The 19,158-nt window shown below is 41.0% G+C and overlaps 1 protein-coding gene across 8 annotated transcripts in view; it reads left to right on the top strand.

Moving 5' to 3' along the window:
- arid1b (AT-rich interactive domain 1B) overlaps positions 1–19,158 on the top strand; it is a 557,854-nt gene that overhangs the window by 375,434 nt on the left and 163,262 nt on the right. For all 8 annotated transcript variants that reach the window (XM_080200334.1, XM_080200331.1, XM_080200332.1 and 5 more), the window contains exon 6: positions 8,321–8,410. In XM_080200334.1, coding sequence (XP_080056460.1) covers positions 8,321–8,410 — 90 coding nt within the window. The remainder of the gene's footprint in view (positions 1–8,320; positions 8,411–19,158) is intronic.

The following is a 19,158-nucleotide window of genomic DNA, read 5'->3' as shown; positions in this document are numbered from 1 at the left end:
GGGGAAATAAATACTGATGTCTTGAGTGTATATTTAACACAGGAGATGCTGGAAGTCTTAAAGCGCATCAAGGTCAATATATCCCCGGGACCTGATGAAGTGTATCCCAGGACATTGTGGGAGGCTGGGGAGGAAATTGCAGGTCCCCTAGCAGAGATATTTGAATCACCGATAGTCACAGGTGAAGTGCCTGAAGATTGGAGGGTGGCAAATGTTGCCCCTTTGTTTAAGAAAGACTGCGCGGAAACTACAGGCCAATGAACCGCACATTCTGTAGTGGTAAGTTGTTGGAAGGTAATTTGAGAGACAGGATCTGCAGGCATTTGGAGATGCAAATACTAATTACGGACAGTCAGAATGGCTTTGTGAGTGGAAAATCATGTCTAGCAAATTTGATTGAGTTTTTGAAGGGATGATCGAGAAGATAGGTAAGGGCAGTGCAGTCGATGTTGTGTACATAGACTTTGGCAAGGCCTTTGATAAGGTGGCACATGATAGATTGTTGCATAAGGTTAAATCTCACGGGATCCAAGGTGAGGTAGCCAAATGAATACAAAATTGGCTTGATGACAGAAGATAGAGGGTAATTGTGAAGGGTTGTTTTTCAAACTGGAGACCTGTGACCAGTGGTGTGCCTCAGGAATCGGTGCTGGGTCCACTGTTATTTGTAATTTATGTAATGATTTGGATGAGAATTCAGGAGATACGGTTAGTAAGTTTGTGGATGACACCAAGGTTAGTAGCATAGTGGACAGTGAAGAAGGTTATCCCAGATTGCAGTGGGATCTTGATCAATTGGTCCAGTGGGCTGACGAATGGCAGATGAAGTTTAATTTAGATAAATGCGAGGTGGTGCATTTTGGTTGATCGAACCAGGGCACGACTTACTCAGTTAATGGTAGAGCGTTTGGGAGAGTTTCAGAACAAAGAGATCTAGGGGGTACAGGCTCATTGCTCCTTGAAAATGGAGTCACAGATGAACAGAGTGGTGAAGAAGGCATTCGGCTTGATTGGTTTCATTAGTCAGAGCATTGAATACAGGAGCTGGGATGTCTTGTTGAAGTTTTACAAGACATTGGTAAGGCCACACTTGGAATACTGTATACAGCTCTGGTCACCCTATTATAGAAAGGATATTATTAGACTAGAAAGAGTGCAGAAAAGATTTACTAGGATGCTACTGAGACTTAATGGCTTCAGTTATAAGGAGAGGCTGGATAGACTGGGACTTTTTTCTCTGGAGCGTAGGATGCTTAGCAATGACCTTATAGAGATCTATAAAATAATAAGGGGCATAGATCAGCTAGATAGTCAATACTTTTCCCAAAGGTAGGGGAGTCTAAAACTAGAGGGCATAGGTTTAAGGTGAGAGGGGTGAGATTTTTTTCACACAAAGGGTGGTGAGTGTCTAGAACAAGCTGCCAGAGGTAGTAGTAGAGGCAGGTACGATCTTGTCTTTTAAAAAGCATTTAAACAGTTACATAAGTAAGATGGGTATATGGGCCAAACGTGGGCATAGGGACTAGCTTAGGGGTTAAAAAAGGGATGGCATGGACAAGTTGGGCCAAAGGACCTGTCAAAATACAATAAAACATTTGCCTGTCCTTTCCATTGCAAAGTTTTTTTAAAAGTTTATTTATTAATCACAAGTAGGCTTGCATTCACACTGCAATTAAGTTACTGTGAAACAAGTACTGATGGACATGTGTATTTCTACCACTTCCTGTTTCTATTTTTGGTAACGTTACAATCAAATTCCAGTTTTTTCTGTGAGGTAGTTGTTATTTAAGAAAACATTCACTCTCTTTAAACAAATAAACTTAGATGCATGTTATTTGGTGCTAACAATGTAATATTTCCATGGTTGAGAATGAAATATGCTTAAATACCCTTAAACCAATAGAATGCAGAGACTGAATTATTTGGAAATTGGTCTAGCCATTGCAGTTCTGAAATTTTTGACTTCCTTTATCTCGTGACGATATTTATATGGAGGCTGTATTTGGGTCCTTTGCCTGCAGACATTCATCTTTACTGAAATCGAACACTTAGACCAGTGTTTAACTATTCTACCACTTTATTTCCACACCACGAGGCATTTAAACAGTATAAAATGTCTTAAAGTGCAAATGGTGGATTAAGCTGGATTTGTAGCACCTATTTTTTGGGTGTTAAGAGTGCTCTTAAAGAATTCCAAAATGACATCAGTGGTGTGCACGCACACACACATTCTCTTCTGGTTCAAGTCAAACTGGATGACACGTGCAGAAAAGCATTGACTAAAAGTATACAGAATAGGCAAAGCATGAAGTCAGTTAGTCTGCAAAGCAGATTTGATGCCAGATCTCTTCTAGAGCTTAGTGCTTCACCTAATGCCTTGTCTTAATCCCACGTGACTGAACACATATTCAGCAGCAAGAAGACTGTCCTTCTCTACCTTCTTCCTGCTTCCTTACCCCTTCCATCTGCCCTGGACATTCAGAGAACTGTTCTACTTAACTGCCAGCGAGGAGCAGTAATTGAGCTGTCAGCCTGACTGAAACTGCTACCTACTTCGGTCACACGTCTGACCTCAGGGCAGGGTGAGGACTGCATTTGCAGTCATGATTTGACCATATCAGTTTTTATGCGCTGGCTCTTTCTATGCTGATGTTGGGCAGCACTTGACAGTGTTTAGCATTGCTGCCTCAAAGCCAAGGGACCTAGGTTCGATTCAGTCATGGGTGACTGTCTGTCTGTGTGGATTTTGAATGTTCTGCCCATGTCTTCATGGGTTTCTGCTGGGTGTTCTGGTTTCTACTCACAGTCCAAAGATATATATGTTAGATGGATTGGCCATGATAAATGTGTGGAGATACAGGAATAGGACGGGAAGGATCAGCCTGGATAAAGATGTCGTTCTGGAGTGTCAAGACAGGCTGAATTGCCTCCTTCTGCACTGTATGGACTCTGTGATGCTGAAGTCCCTTCCTTGTGTGGTCTCTGCGCATTGTCTAACCCTAACTCTAATTTCTAAGACTGCATCTACATTTGGGAGCAATTAGCTTGTGCAAAAGCCTTTGAGAGAGGACAAACTCCATCAGTACCTGTCACACCACTTCCTTTAGTAACTTCAGAGAACTCTAGAAAGAACCAAACGTTTGTACAATTGATACAGCAGCCAGAAAACAATCATCAGCTAAACTGTAATTAGTTGATCCCTTTAAATTGCATTGGTGGATGGAGGGGCTAAGGAAAAGGGAAAGAGGCAGAGAAGGACAGTTCTTCCAGTTATTGAATATATATTCAGTCATTTGTGATTAGCAACATCTTACGGGTCTGTTGCCCACAGCTGTCCACTGACATGGCAGAAGCATAAGTTTCCACTGCAGCATCTAGGCATTGGGTGACTTCAAGTTGTGCTGCAATGAAAACTGAGCCTTCTGATTCTGCATCATGGTCTACAAATGTGCAAGTTCGTCACTACTTCCATGCTGAAAGTGCACTAAACATTTCATACTCATCAGCTCCCTTCAGTAGACCATCCCATTGGCGTGTTCACCTGAATTTGCAGCAGAACTTGTATGTGACCTCAACCTGAAGCAAGCTGGCATCGTACTACCCTTGAAATTGAAGCTGCATTCATTGATCTTGATCCCTTGTGTGAGGTTGTGGCAGTGCATCAACATCATCTGAGCCTGACTCATGGCATTGACTGCTACAGTTTATCTGCTCTCACTGTCTTCTCAACACTTCTTAAGGTCCTTCTGGCTAATTTCCCTCCTCCTTTGTATCTCCACCACCAAGGCCTCCAGTGCACATCAAGATCCTTGTTTCATTGTTCAGTCTTTTTCCAAGTAAGAGTGATTTGTACTGCAACATTGAAAATAACAACTTATGTTTCTTAATAGTGTTCTTAATATAATAAAGTATTCCATAGCATTCCACAGGGCATTGAAAAGCAAAATATATCACTGTGCCATAAGGCAGTGGCGTAGTGGTATTATGATGACTAGTAACCCAGAGACCCAGGGTAATGCTCTGGGGGCCGGATTCGAAACCCATCACAGCCGATGGTGGAATTTGAATTCAATAAAAAAAAGTCTAATGATGACTATGAAACCATGTCACTAATCTCCTTTAGGAAAGTAAATCTGCCATTGTTACCTGCCTACATGTAACTCCAGAGCCACAAAAATGCGGTTGACGCTTAAATGCCCTTTGAAATGCCGAGCAAGTCACTCCGTTCTATCAAACTATTAAAATATCAATCATAAAGAATGAAACTAGATGGATGACACAATATTGACTAAGGCAATGGAAACAACAACGGCAAACTCAGCCCTGTCGACAATGCAAAGTCCTTCTTACTAATATCTGAGGGGTTGTGCAAAAATTGGGAGAGTTGTCTCATACACTAACCAAGCAACAGCCTGACATAATCATACTCAGAATCAGATGTGTTCTGTCCCACCGGCAGAACAGTCCCAGCAGAGGTGGCAGCACAGTGGTATATTGTCAGAGGGAGTCTTCAAAGTTGACTTAGACCCCATGAAATCTCATAACATTGGATCAAATATAGGTAAGGAAACCCTTGATTGTCACATACCACCCCTCCCTCGGCTGATCAATCATTGCTCTCTATATGGAATACCACTTGGAGGATGGATTGAAGGTCACAAGGGTGCAGAACATACTATAGGTGGGAGATGTTAGTGCCCATCACCAAGAGTGGCTCGGTCATACCACTACTGATCAAGCCCACTGAATCCTAAAGGTCATAATTCTGGACTGGCACTGTGGCAGGTGGTGAGAGAACCAATAAGGGGGAAAAATATGCTTGACCTCATCTTTAACAACCTGCCTGTCACAGATGCATCTGTCCACAACAGTATCAGTAGGGGATTGAATTTTTTGAGGAAGTAACCAGGTGTGTTGATGAGGGCGGTGCAGTTGATGTCATATATATGGATTTCAGCAAAGCCTTTGACAAGATCCCACGTGGGAGATTTATAAAGAAGGCAAATGCATGTGGGATACGGGATAATTTAATAAAGAGCATTCAAAACTGATTCAATTGTAGGAGAGACAGAGTGATGGCAGAAAGCTGCTTTAGTGACTGGAAACCAATATCCAATGACATACCACAGGGATCTGTGCAGTGTCCCCCATTATTCACCATTTATATAAATGACATAGGTGTCTATGTGGGGGGCAGAATTGGTAAGTTTTCAGATGACACAAAGGTGGGTGAGGTTAACAGTGAGACTGAGTGAGTGGCACTGCAAGAAAATATAGATGGGATGACCAAATGGGCAGATAAGTAGCAGACAGAATTTAACTCTGAAAAATGTGAGGTGATACAATTCAGTTATCCTCTTCCCATTGATATACTTATAGAATATCATGGGATTTCCCCCACTTTCTCATATCTGCTCTTTCCTTTACTAATTGCTTTCTCAAGCTCCTCCCTTCACAAATGCTTCCTCTGATTTGCCCTTCTTGTACTTGCTAAGAGCCTTTCTTTTCCTTCTCATCGTATCCTGAATATCTCTGATCATCCGTGGTTCTCTGGTCTTGTTATTCCTTCCCATCACCATCTAGGCCTCCTCCAGAGTCCCTAATATCACATGTCAGTCTTCTGCCAATTTGATTTACTCCATATGTTATCAAGAAATGGCTGAAGGCACTGGATACTACAAAGGCCGGCAGTTGTACTGAAAATATTTCTCTAGAACTTGCCAAGCGCCTTAGCTAAGCTGGTCCAGAACAGCTACAATATTAGCATCTACCCAGCAATGTGAAAAACTGCCCAGGTATGACCTGTGCACAAAAAGCAGGACAAATCTGACCCAGCCAATTATGACCCCTTCAATTTACACTTGATCATCTGTAAATTGATGGAAAGGGTCATCAGCAATGTTATCAAGCAGCACTTGCTTAGCAATAACCAGCTTATTGATGCTCATTTTGGGTTCCACCAGGGTCACTCAGTTGCTGACTTCATTACAGCCTTAAGTCAAACATGGACAAAAGAACTGAACTCCAGAGGTGAAGTGAGAATGATTGCCTGTGACATCAAGGCAACATTTGACCAAATATGGCTTCATGGAGCCATCGAAAAACTTGAGTCACTGGGAATGGGGGAATATCTGCTGAAGGAAGATAGTTGTGGTTGTTGAAGGTCAAGCATCTCAGTTTCATAACATCATTGCTCCGCAAGGTATTGTCCTTCAGCTGCTTCATTGATGACTTTCTTCAATTGTAAAGTCAGAAGGAGGAATGTTTGCTGATGATTGTAAAATGTTCAGAATCATTCTGCACTCCTCAGATACTGAAGCAGTCCTTGTCCAAATGCAGCAAGATCTGATAATATCCAGGTTTGGTCTAATGTGTGGCAAATAACATTCGCTCTGCGCAAGCACCAGGCAATGACTACTATAACCAGAGAGATCAAACCATTGACCCTTGACATTCAATGGCATTACCTTTGCTGAATTTTCCACTTTCAACATGCAGGGGGTTACCGTTGACCAGAAACTGAATTGGACTAGCCATGTAAATATTGTGGCTATGGGAGCAGTCAAAAGCTAGGAATCCTGCAGTGATTAGCTCACCTGATTCCCAAAGCCTGTCCATCATGCACAAGGCACAAGTTTACACTATGATGGAATACTCTCTACTTGCCTGGAAGAGTGTAGTTCCAACAACACTAAAGAAGCTTGATGCAATTCAAGACAAAGCAGTCTGCTTGATTGGTATTTCACTACCACTGATGCACAGTACCATCAACAAGATGCACTATAGAAACTTACCAAGGCTCTTTAGACATCACATTTCAGACCACAACTGCTACCACCTCAAAGGACAAGGGCAGCAGACTATCTGGGAGTTCTCCACAAAGCTACTTATCATCCCAACTTGGGAATATATCGCCATTCTTTCACTGTCGCTCCATAACAGCGCTGTGGGTGTACCTATGCAACATTGTCTGCAACATTTTCAAGAAGGCTGTTTACCATCATCTTTGAGGACAGTTAGAGATGGGAACTTCTCCACATCCTGTAAATGCATTAATAAAAGCAAACATTAAGACAGATGACCTAAAGTTTGGTCTAAGTGGTAAATTTGAAAAAAATGACTCAGGGGAAAGAGAACCCAAGACAATTAGGGAGGAAATTTTATATCTTATGGCCATTGCTGCTGAATATTGGGTCAGAACTTATGGTAGTCAGTTCCATATTACTACCATTCCTTCAGTAAAGATTCTTCTGAGTTCCCTTTTGGATTTCTTGGTTACTATCTTATATTGATGGCCTCTAGTTTTGGCCCTCCCTTGCAAGTGGAAATGTTCTCTGTGTGTCTCCTCTATCAAAATCTTTCAGAATTTTAAAGACCCCTTTTAAGTCATCCTTCAGCCTTCTCTTTTTTCAGGTTGAAAGAGACCCAGCCTGTTCATTCTAACCTGATAGGCACATTCCTGCATTTCTGCATTCATCTTTGTAATTAATTTCCACTGTTTCCAATGTCTCCATATCTGTTTCTTAATATAGGGACTATAATTGTTCACAGTGCGCCAGGTGTGTTTGATACGAGTTTAGCGTAACTTATTTATTTTTCAATTCTATCCCTCTAGTAATAAATCTGAGTGTTTTGTTTGTTTTATTATGGTTTTGTTAACTTGTGCCACTACTATAGTCATTTGTATATTTGTACTTCCACATCCCCTTTCTCCTCCATCCCATTTAGACTCTTTCTAAGTAACGTGCAACTTATTTTTCTTGCCAAAATGTCTCGCATTTACCTGTGTTGAAATTTGTTTGCCAATTATATATGTACATTCTACAAAGTTGTTAAAATCTTGTTATTTGTTATATTCCCCTCAGTATTGACTACTCCCTCCCAAATTTGGTGTCACTTGAAAATTTAGAAATTGTGACTCCAAAGTCATACTCTTCCCTGCTGTCCGTGTCCTTAGTATATGTGCCTCTTTCTTTACTTCCATTTTATTTTTCCAGAAGCCTTTATTCATTCAGGGTGACTCAGTACTGGGTTTTTGACCTGCAGTGAAAGATGATGTGAATTATTTTTAACAACACAAAGTTGCAAGTAAATGGTACTTTCCAAGAAAAGTTCATACCGTAATCTGTGTTACTCCAGAAAAGGAGTTTTCTGCCACAGAAATCAAAAAATAGACTGCAGTTTACTTCATAATGAAGTGGATGTTTTTTGCTTCCTAGAAAATTCTAATCAGTAAATTATAGATTTTCTTTTATCTTTTATTCTGCAGCCAATAAATTAGAATATTGTTGCATTTATCTGTACCTTCTTCTCAATGCAGGCACTCAGATGCCAGCTCAACCTCCCAACAGCCAATCAGATGCCAGCTCTCATCCCGTCATGAGTCAGTCACCTATGTCACAGGATCGAGGTTGGTTGTTTTAATGTGATTTCTGTTTTTTAATGGCAGCAGTTCCTGTTGAATCAGTTGAATAAATTTAGACAGCATTAATTTGAAGTATCTAACTGATAACCAGTCAGGCAGTGCATGTAAAAAAAAAGCAAACTTTTTTTTTCATGAAGAAAATATATCTTGGACAAAGCTTAACACCAAGTTAGCAGCTACATGTTTTGTGGAGCACATACGTTTTACAAATTAGTACTTTGGCAACTGACAATTTTTTTTTGGAGTGACAACAGATTTTATGTAGTTTTAAAATAAATTGGTTGATTAACCTTGTAGCTTGCATCTTGGTGGACCATAAGTATGAGATAATGAAATAAAACAAAATTAAGAGTTGGTCAACATCTTTTGAACAGCAACAGCTACAATGCCTTAAAGTAATTAATTTTGTGACTTGATAACATGTGATTACAAATGTTCTTTATCTTGCCAAAATGAAAGTACTTGCTTTCCAAGTCCTTAATCTTAAATGGCACAATCTTCGAATAAAACTGTTTTTTTTCTGTATGTTTGTGAAGCTGAGTATAATAGAATGAGAAAATTTCTCAGTCATCTCTCCAGGGATGGTGTTTTTTGATAATCTGAAAGGTTTGCATGTTTGGTACCTTTTTTTTGAATTTTTTTGAAAAGGTAACAATTTAATTACCTTTTTTATGTTCTGGTATCATTGTAGGCCATAGAAATATAAATCTCACCAACTTTATCAAAATCAATATATATCCATGTATAGAATCTGAAGAACAAAGGAAAATATTGGGCCCATTGCATCCATGCCTGCTCTTTGAAAAAGAAACTTGTTGGGTGGAATTTTCCATCCTTCGTGCTGGTTTAGCATCAAATTCTCCGTTCTCGCACGCAGTGGCAATGGGACGTGAAAGGCTGGAAAACTCCAGCTAATTAGGCATGCTCCTACAGCCCTGCAATCTTTTTCCCCTTCCAAGTATTTATCCTTTTTTTTGTAAGTTTCTATTGAATCTACTTCCACCACCATGAATTGTAACTCTAGTTCCTCCTTCAGTTCTGGTTTCTGCTTGATGAGCTGTACATATGTTTGAAGGAAAGTTTAATATCCAAACTGTTCATCAGAAATGAGTAGACTTTAAATTTCTTCAAGCATATTCTTTTCTGCCACCCACCCAAACTACTGTAGATGTATTTAATGTTATTCAAACCTGATGTATTAAATGTTAATTTTATGTGCATTTACTTTAAAATATAAATTATTTTGCCACTTTAGGGATGCAACAAATGCTAGTGTCACTTGCTCACGCTTGTAAATGTAGGCGTTCAGATAAACAAGATCACCTTGATGATTGCCCCAAAATTTTACTTCTGATTAGATTATGTCCATGTTTAGAAAGTGTTGTACAAAATATGCAAGAACTATGATCAGTGGGGTTTTACTGAATTTTTTAAGTCATTTTGGATGAATAAGAACTGTTTAGTTCACAAAAATTTTAATGTTCTTTGCCACATCTTCAGCACAGGGAAGTAATCGCTTGAGAACTATAAGATCTTTCAAAGCAGCTACAAAAATGTTGAAAACCCACATCAGATAATCCCAAAGCAAATAATCCACTCCTCAACAGACTCTGAACTAATGTCCCTGTGAGGCAGTTTGCTCATGCTTTTGGAATGGATGTAAACAAATTTTACGGGTAGTGGGCAGTATTTGAAAGAAGAATAAGGTACACAAATGTTTAAGAGAGGTTCTTAGCACTCGAGTAATAAATAGTCAGGTATTAGATGGGGATTAGAATAAGAGAAAATAAGAAGGTCTAAATTAGATTTATAGTGCATGTGTGTAAATGCACAAAGCATGACAAATAAAGTTTGTGAGCTGCTGGTACACTAGCCACAAGGGGATATGATTTTATGGTGATAACAGAGCCCCGGCTTAAACAAAGGCAGGGCTCAATATTCCTGTATGCAATATTCCTAGATACAAGGTATTCAGACAAAATGAGGAATGAAAGAAAGGAGGAGGGGTGACAATATTGATCGAGGAAAATAATATATGCTGAAGAGAAAGAATGCCCTGGAGGGGTCAGTGGCAGAATCTATTTGGTTACAGTTAAGCAATAACAGAGTTGTCATTAAAGTATTTGATGTATTTTGTAGACCAACATCCAATAGAAAAGTGATAGAGGAGCTAATTTATAGGAAAATTAGAGAGCGGTGTATGAACTACAGAGTAGTGATAACAGGGAACTTTAATTGTTACAACATAGACTATGATAGTAATAGGGTAAAAAAGGACTAATAGTGAGGGGGAAGAGTGTTTGAAGTGTAGTCAGGGTACTGTTTTTTATTAGCATATTTCTGGACCAACGAAGAAGGAGGCAATGCTGGATCTCATTCTGGAGAATGAACTGCATCAAGTGGAGAAGGTATCACTGGGGAAAATTAGGGCAGAGCAATCATAGGGGTTGAATTAGCTATGGAAAAGGACCAAGTGTAAGGGTAAATCCACCAACTACAGGACAGTCAGTTTAATCTTGATGGTGGGAAAGCTTTAAGAAATGACAATCTGAAAATAAAACAACAATAACTAGGACATATGTGGATTAATTAAGGAAAGCCAACACCGATTCATTCAAGGCAAATCATGTTTAACTAACTTGGTTGAGTTTTTTTGAGTAAATAACAGAGGGTTAATGAGGGCAGTGCAATTGATATATACATGCACTTCCAAAGGTTATTTGTAAAAGTGCTACACAATACATAAAATTGAAAGCCATGAAATAAAAGTGGAAGCATAAATGCAAAACTGGGTAAGTGACAGGAAACAGAGAGTAGTGGTAAATGGTTATTTTTCAAATGGATACGATCACAGAATCCCTACCGTGCAGAAGAAGGCCATTCGGCCCATTGTGTCTGCACTGATAACAATCCCACCCAGGCCTTATACCCATACACATATTTACCTCATAACCCCTCTAACCTGTGATCCCAGGACAGTAATTTAGCATGGCCAGTCAGCCTAACCCCACACACCTTTGATCTGTGGGAGGAAACCAGAGCACTTGGAGGAAACCCTTGCAGACGCAGGGAGAATGTGCAAACTCCACGCAATGACCCAAGCTGGAATCAAACCCAGGTCACTGGAGCTGTGAAGCAGCAGTGCTAACCACTACGCCTCCGGAGCCACCCAATGTTAATGGTAGTATGATGATGCGGGTCCCAGGCTTTGCAGGTAAAAGGCATAGAACACAAAGATCAGGAAGTTATGATGAACCTTTGTAATGCCTTAAATGACACTTTGTGTACAATTGTAGGCACTGTACTTTCGGAAGGATGTGAAAACCTTAGAAAGGATACAGAAGAGATTTATTTGTATGCCTCAGGGTTGAGGGACTTCACTTATAGGATAGATTGGAGAAGCTGATGTTGCTCTTTAGGGCAGAGAAGATGGAAAGGAGGTTCGATAGATTGGTTCAAAATCATGATGGAAGTAGACATTGTGGGCGGCATTCTACTGTACCACGCGCCACGGAAATTGTAGCGGGCAGGACACAGGCCATGCAAAGCTGGAATTTTCTGACCTTGGAGCGAACGCGGTCGGAATATCCCACACAGTAGATGGAAATAATTTCCATTTGTGGAAGAATCAAGAACCAAAAGACACAGATGTAAGGAGATTGGCAGAAGAATCAGTGACGACATAGTGAAAAACATGTTTTAAACAATCAGACGTTATGATGCCCTGCCCCAAAGGGTGTGTTGAAAGCAGATACAATCAACTCTTTCAAAAGGAAATTTGATAAGTACAAATTTACTTTGGGGTGGGATGGCACGGTAGCACAGTGGTTAGCACTGCTGCTTCACAGCTCCTGGGTTCGATTCCCAGCTCGGGTCACTGTCTGTGTGGAGTTTGCACATTCTCCTCGTGCCTGCGTGGGTTTCCTCCGGGTACTCCGTTTTCCCCCCACAGTCCAAAGATGTGCAGGTTAGGTTGATTGGCCATGCCAAGAAATTGCCCCTTAGTGTCTAGGGACGTCTGGGTTAGAGGGATTATTGGGTATAATATGTAGGAATATGGGGGTAGGTCCTGGGTGGGATTGTGTTCGGTGCAGACTCAATGGGCCGAAGGGCCTCTTTCTGCACTGTAAGATTCTATGATAAGTACGTGAAGGGAAAAAAGGTCGAGAGGCGATGGTACAGTGGTTTTTTTTTACTGGATTATTAATCCAGGGCAAACATTTTAAGAAACTTGGGGGGGCCGAATGGCCCCTTTCTGAATTGTAGGGATTCTATGGAAAATTCTAGAATTAAAAATCTAATGATGACCATGAAATCATTGTCAATTGTTATTAAAAACTCATCTGGTTTACTATTGCCCTTTAGAGAAGGAAATCTACAATCTTTACCTGGCCTACATGTGATTCCAGATCCAATATGATCTTCAGCTTTCTTTATACACTATCTTGGATGTTTCTGCAAAGCAGGGATTTGTGTAAAGTGGAGCTAAGCCTAGGATCTCCACATCTCATCACTGGGGAAAGACCTCACTAATAAAGTAATCATCACAGATAAGAATTTGTTAGGCCAGATTTATCCTTTGGATGATACACTGCTGTCAAGTAGTTACGTAAACTGGTACAGTGATTGAAATTGACATTTATGATATTGATATTAAAATCAATCCACCTTGGCTCTGGTCAATTTCAATGAATTGTCATTTTTTTCCTGGTGTAGTAAAGATGGTCTTTGATATTGCTTCACAATCTCAGGCTGCTTCTCTGTCAAAATGCAACTAGCCGAATGCAGGATTAGCTCTTGATTTACTGTTTTGACAGTTGTAGATTGACTTGTTATTTCAATTGTTGGCAGCGATTCCTTGGGGACCTATCCACAGGCATCAGTAAATGTTCTCATCTTCATTGGGAAGTTTTGGCTGTAGCAATACTAGTTTCAATATGGCCACAAAAACTAAGTAAATGATTTGGAAATACACATGTCAGTGTTCTGCATATCAATGAGCCTCTCGCTCACCTCAGCACCTAAATGTTATTTCGTCATGAATTATAGTACATTAACTTTATTAATCACTAACTTTCAACTTAGTTTTACCCGTCTGCTGTCTTTGCTGCCTGTGCATTTTAAACCAGACCTGGGCCCATCACTTCTAATTTCCTTTTTCCTCTTTTCTCTTTACCCTTTCCTCAATCATGGCTCTAGAGTACCTTAGGGTACTCTAGCTTTAGAAATCCCAATTTATCAATATTCACCGCGTTTTCCATTATACCTTGATTTCAGGTTTGACTGCTTTGAAGTAGTCCTACAGCTTCCGTCCGTGCCTCTTGGCATCCTCCAAAAGATTCATTGAGGCAAATGCCACATGTCTTCCAATTAGCAACAACCCCAACTGTTCCATCCCATTCTCTCATCATGCCATGGCCTTCTGTATCCCACTCTTTAATCTTAGCTCTTAACAAAGAGCAAAGAAAATACAGCGTAGGAATAGGCCTTCGGCCCTCTAAGCCTGCACCAACTTTTTGCCTGACTGAGCAAAAATCCCCTAAAAGAACAAAGAAAATTACAGCACAGACCTTGTGGAATCTGTCAGTAAATCAGCTAATTCCACATCTCCCTGCAGGATGTATGTTCACACAAAGTTCTTGACATCCATGAGCTTACTCTGGGCAATCACGTTATTATGTTGACAGATTCATGCTTGCAAGTTAATGGCAGCATTGGCCTTAAACTATACCTTGTACTGTTTGCTGCACTCAAACCGTTGTGGTAGTGGTATAGCCCTTTTCTCTAACCTTGGCCTATCTCCCTGCTCCTCAGGCAACTTCTCCATTGAGCATCTCACCTTGTTCCAGTCTTTACACCTTCTGTTTAGAATCCTTGTTCTGTGTTGCACACCCAAATATCACTCCACGTTTCCAAACTCAAGCGAATACAGGCCATCTCAACCCAATCTCCGTGTGCAACAGACCTGCCACAGGAATCTGTCTTGTAAATCTTCACTACTTTCCCACTAGGGCAAGTATATCCTTTCTTAAGTAAGGAGACCAGAATTGCACACAGTACTCCAGGCATAATCTCACCAAAGCCTTGCAGTAAAATACCATTGCTCCAGTACTCAAATCCTCTTGCAATAAAAGCCAACATATCATTTGTCTTCCCAGCTGTTACTGAACTTGTATGCTTGCTTACAGTGACTATGCACAAGGACACCCAGATCCTTTCATAAATCAGCATTCTCCAATCTATCATCAGTTAAGTAATACTCTGCCATTCTGTTATTGCTACCAAAGTGGATAACTTCGCATTCATCCACATTATACTGCATCTGTCCTGGCACGGTGCACAGTGGTTACTACTGCTGCCTCATGGTGCCAGGACCCAGATTCGATTCCCAGCTTGGGTCATTCTCTGTGTGGAGTTTACACATTCTCCCCGTGTCTAGGCAGTGCTAGACAGACTAGAGGGACCGACTGTGGACAAGTCCCCAGGACCGGATGGAATGCATCCAAGGGTTCTGAAAGAAATGGCGGAGGTGATAGTGGATGCCTTGATGATTATTTTCTAAACCTCGCTGGATTCCGGGAAAGTGCCGGAAGATTGGAAAACGGCTAATGTTACACCGTTGTTTAAAAAGGGTAGCGGGCAAAAGGCAGGGAATTATAGGCCAGTTAGTTTAACGTCTGTTGTAGGTAAAATGCTTGAATCCGTAATCAAGGAGAAAATAGCGAGGCATCTTGAGGAGAATTGTTTGATAGAGCAAACGCAGCTCAGTTTTGTTAAGGGGAAGTCGTGTCTGACGAATTTATTGGAATTCTATGAGGATGTGTCTAGTGCAGTGGATAGAGGAGAACCGGTGGATGTGGTGTTTCTTGATTTTCAGAAGGCGTTTGATAAGGTGCCACACAAGAGGTTGTTACAGAAGGTTAGGGGGCATGGAGTTGGGGGTAGGGTGTTAGCGTGGATAGGGGATTGGCTGTCAAATAGGAGGCAGAGAGTGGGTGTCAATGGGTGCTATTTGGATTGGCGGTTGGTGACTAGTGGAGTGCCCCAGGGATCGGTGCTGGGGCCTCAGCTTTTTACCATTTATATAGATGATCTGGAGGAGGGAACCGAGTGTAGGGTGTCGAAATTTGCTGATGACACAAAGATTGGTGGAACGGCAAATTGTGCGGAGGGTGTGGAAAGTCTGCAGAGGGATCTAGATAGGCTGGGCGAATGGGCCAGGAACTGGCAAATGGAATTTAATGTTGGCAAGTGTGAAGTTGTCCACTTTGGTAGGAATAATGGTAGGAAGGATTATTACTTACATGACGAAAAACTGCAGCAGGCGACGGTGCAGAGGGACCTCGGGGTCCTTGTGCATGAGTCGCAAAAACCCAGCCTGCAGGTGGTCAGGAAGGCAAATGGGATGCTGGCCTTCATAGCGAGGGGGATTGACTATAAAAGTAGGGAGGCCTTGCTGCAACTGTACAGGGCACTGGTGAGGCCGCAGCTGGAGTACTGTGTGCAGTTTTGGTCGCCGCACTTACGCAAGGATATTTTGGCCTTGGAGGGAGTGCAGAGGAGGTTCACTAGGCTGATACCGGAGTTGAGGGGGTTGAGCTATGAGGAGAGGCTGAATAAACTAGGCTTGTACTCGTTAGAGTTCAGAAGGATGAGGGGAGATCTCATTGAGACGTACAAGATGATGAATGGGATGGATAGGATAAAGGTGGAGAGGCTCTTCCCGCTCAGAAAGGACAGTAGGACTAGAGGGCACAGCCTCAAGATAAGGGGTGGGCAGTTTAGAACAGAGTTGAGGAGGAACTTCTCCACTCAAAGAGTAGTGAATCTCCGGAATTCTCTGCCCGTTGAAGTGGTGGAGGCTGCCTTGCTAGATATATTCAAGACGCGGGTAGATAGGTTTTTGATAGGCAAGGGGATTAAGGGTTATGGGGAGAAGGCGGGAAAGTGGAACTGAGCCACTTCAGATCAGCCATGATCTTATTGAATGGCGGGGCAGGCTCGAAGGGCTAGATGGCCTACTCCTGCTCCTATTTCTTATGTTCTTATGTCTGCGTGGGTTTCCTCTGGGTGCTCCGGTTTCCTCCCACATTCCAAAGATGTGCAGGTTAGGTGGATTGGCCATGCTAAATTGACCCTGAGTGTCAGGGGACTAGCTAGGGTAGGGGTTATGAGAGTAGGGCCTGGATGGGATTATAGTCAATGCCGACTCAGTGGGTGGAATAGCCTCCTTCTGAACTGTAGGATTATTCAATTCTATTTGCCCACTCACTTAACTGGTCTAAAACATGTTGAAGCTTCTTGATAGTCTCTTCACCACTCACATTCCCACATAGTTTCATGTCATCATCAAACTCAGAAATATTACATTTGATTGCCTGATCCAAATCATTGATGTATCTTGTGAATAGCTAGGGACCAAACACTGATCCCTACTGTATCCCACTAGTCACTGCCTGCAACTCTGAAAAAGAACCATTTATTCCTGCTGTTTCCTGTCTGCTGAGCAATTCTTAATCCATGCCAGTATCTTATCCTCAACCACATGTGTTTCAATTTCATACACTAATCTCTTGTGGAATTTTATTAAACGCTCTCTGAAAATCTAAATACACCACATCCACATATTTACACTTATCTATTCTGCTAGTTATGTTCCCAAAAATCTCTAATAGGTTTGTCAAACGTGATTTCCTTTTCATAAAGCCATGCTAACATTATCTAATTTTCTAAGTGTCCTGTTATCATATCCTTTATAGTAGATTCCAGTATTTTCCCTCCTGCTGATATTAGGCTAAATAGTCTGTAATTTCCTTCTTCCTTTTTTAAACAGTGGGGTTATATTTTCTACCTTCCAATCTGCTGGGACTGTTTCAGAATCTACAGAATTTAGGGAGGTGGCAACCAACATATCAACTATTTCAATGGCCATCTCCTTTAGTCCCCTGGAATTTAGATGATCAGGCCCTGGGGACTTGTAGCATTCAGTCCCATGAATTTCTCCAGCACTGTTTTTTGCTAATACCAATTTACTTCAGTTCCTCCGTCTCACTATACCCTTGGCTCTGTTGTACTTCTGGGAAACTCTTTGCATCATCCATGAAGCCAAAATTAAAGTAGTTGTTTAATTAATCTGCCATTTCCTTATTCTCCATTATTAATTCTCCTGTATTGGAGTGTAAGTGACCTACATTTGTCTTCACTAATCTTTTTACAGAATCTAGGGAATTTTGAAAGATTGCAACCAATGTACCCACTACTTCTGTAGCCATTTTTTTTAAGATCCTCTGATAGAGGCCATCAGGTCCAGTGAATTTATTAGTTTTTAGTCCCATTAGTTTTCCTAGTATTTTTCCTCTAATGATTGCAATTGTTTTAAGTTTGTCCTTTTTGTTCCCTGATTTTCTACTATTATTGGAATGCTTTTAGTGACTTTACCCATGATAATAGATACAAAGTATTTGTTCCAAAAGATGTACCAATTCCTCCTTTCCTGTTACTAATTCCCCAGTCAGTGTTCTCTGGAAGTTTACTTTAGAAAATGGAGACTTTGACCAAATACTGAACAATTCAAAGGCCAGGGAAAAACTTAATGTCCAGTTCTGTGAGATCACTCAACCGTGATACAATGCCAAAATACCCTTGGTATCACTCTTGACCGTACATTGATCCACTTCCAGAACATCAGGGCCAAGGTTAAAACTAGAATGAATCACGTGTGGAAACTGATAAGTACCACAGTGGCAGCAGAGTGCTGTTGTTCAACCTGGCTCAGAAGCTGCCACACAAATGAGGTTGATGTGTAGTAGATGGATATTTTCTGAGACATTGAGACCATGTTACTTTTAAGCGGGAATCTGACTTAGAGGCATTCAGTTATAATCTTGTACCATTGGCTCCTCAGCCAAGCACATAGACCAAATGTTCCTATGCTACTAAACATTGAATCTTCTGATGTCTGCAAGGTAAGCATAACTCTCAAACAACGCAGAAATGCTGACAGCTAATGAACAACTCCCATTGATATAGGACCTCAAGAAACACCATTCATCTACCTACAATCCTTTAGTCCCATTAGAACACATGCCACATCCTGAGCACTGACGTTAGCCATTTGATGGCTTATCTCTTCCTTGACTGCAATCACAACCTAAATCTGGGAACTGACCCAAGTGGCAAAGTTCCAGTATTTAACCCACAGAAAATCTGGACAAACCTAAAACAGTTGAGGATACTTAAAGGAAGATGTGGCTGCTTGCTCACAAGGAGCAGCTGAAATTTTGACAATGACCTTCAGTCAGACCATTGTCCACATACTGAACTTCTGCTTGAGAGATCCATTCTTGGTGCATCACATTCACACTTGATCAACTGAAGCCTTGACCTCCAAGTCTCAGACTATAACTATTTCTCTAGCTACACAAATAATACGAATTCCTCATTCTCATCCTCTCTTTACTGTCTGCCAATGTTTACTTTAGCTGCTCTCTTTTTATATGCTTTACCATCTGTTTTCATATTTCCAGATAATTTACACTTTTATTCTATTTTCCCTCTTGTTTTGATCCCTGTAAAAACTTGATAAAATATATTTCCAAGCGACTTTTAGAAATAAACAGAAGGCCAAGATTTCACATTTTACGACTTTTACTGCAGCAAACCAACTGAAATCAACAGAAATCAACCACCACTAATAAACACTTAATCCATCAAACTAAAGAAAAGGTACTTTC

This window comes from Carcharhinus amblyrhynchos, chromosome 12, assembly GCF_965287045.1.
Source record: "Carcharhinus amblyrhynchos chromosome 12, sCarAmb.v2.hapA, whole genome shotgun sequence".
Lineage (NCBI taxonomy): Eukaryota > Metazoa > Chordata > Chondrichthyes > Carcharhiniformes > Carcharhinidae > Carcharhinus > Carcharhinus amblyrhynchos.
This window is presented reverse-complemented; position numbering and strand designations above follow the sequence as displayed.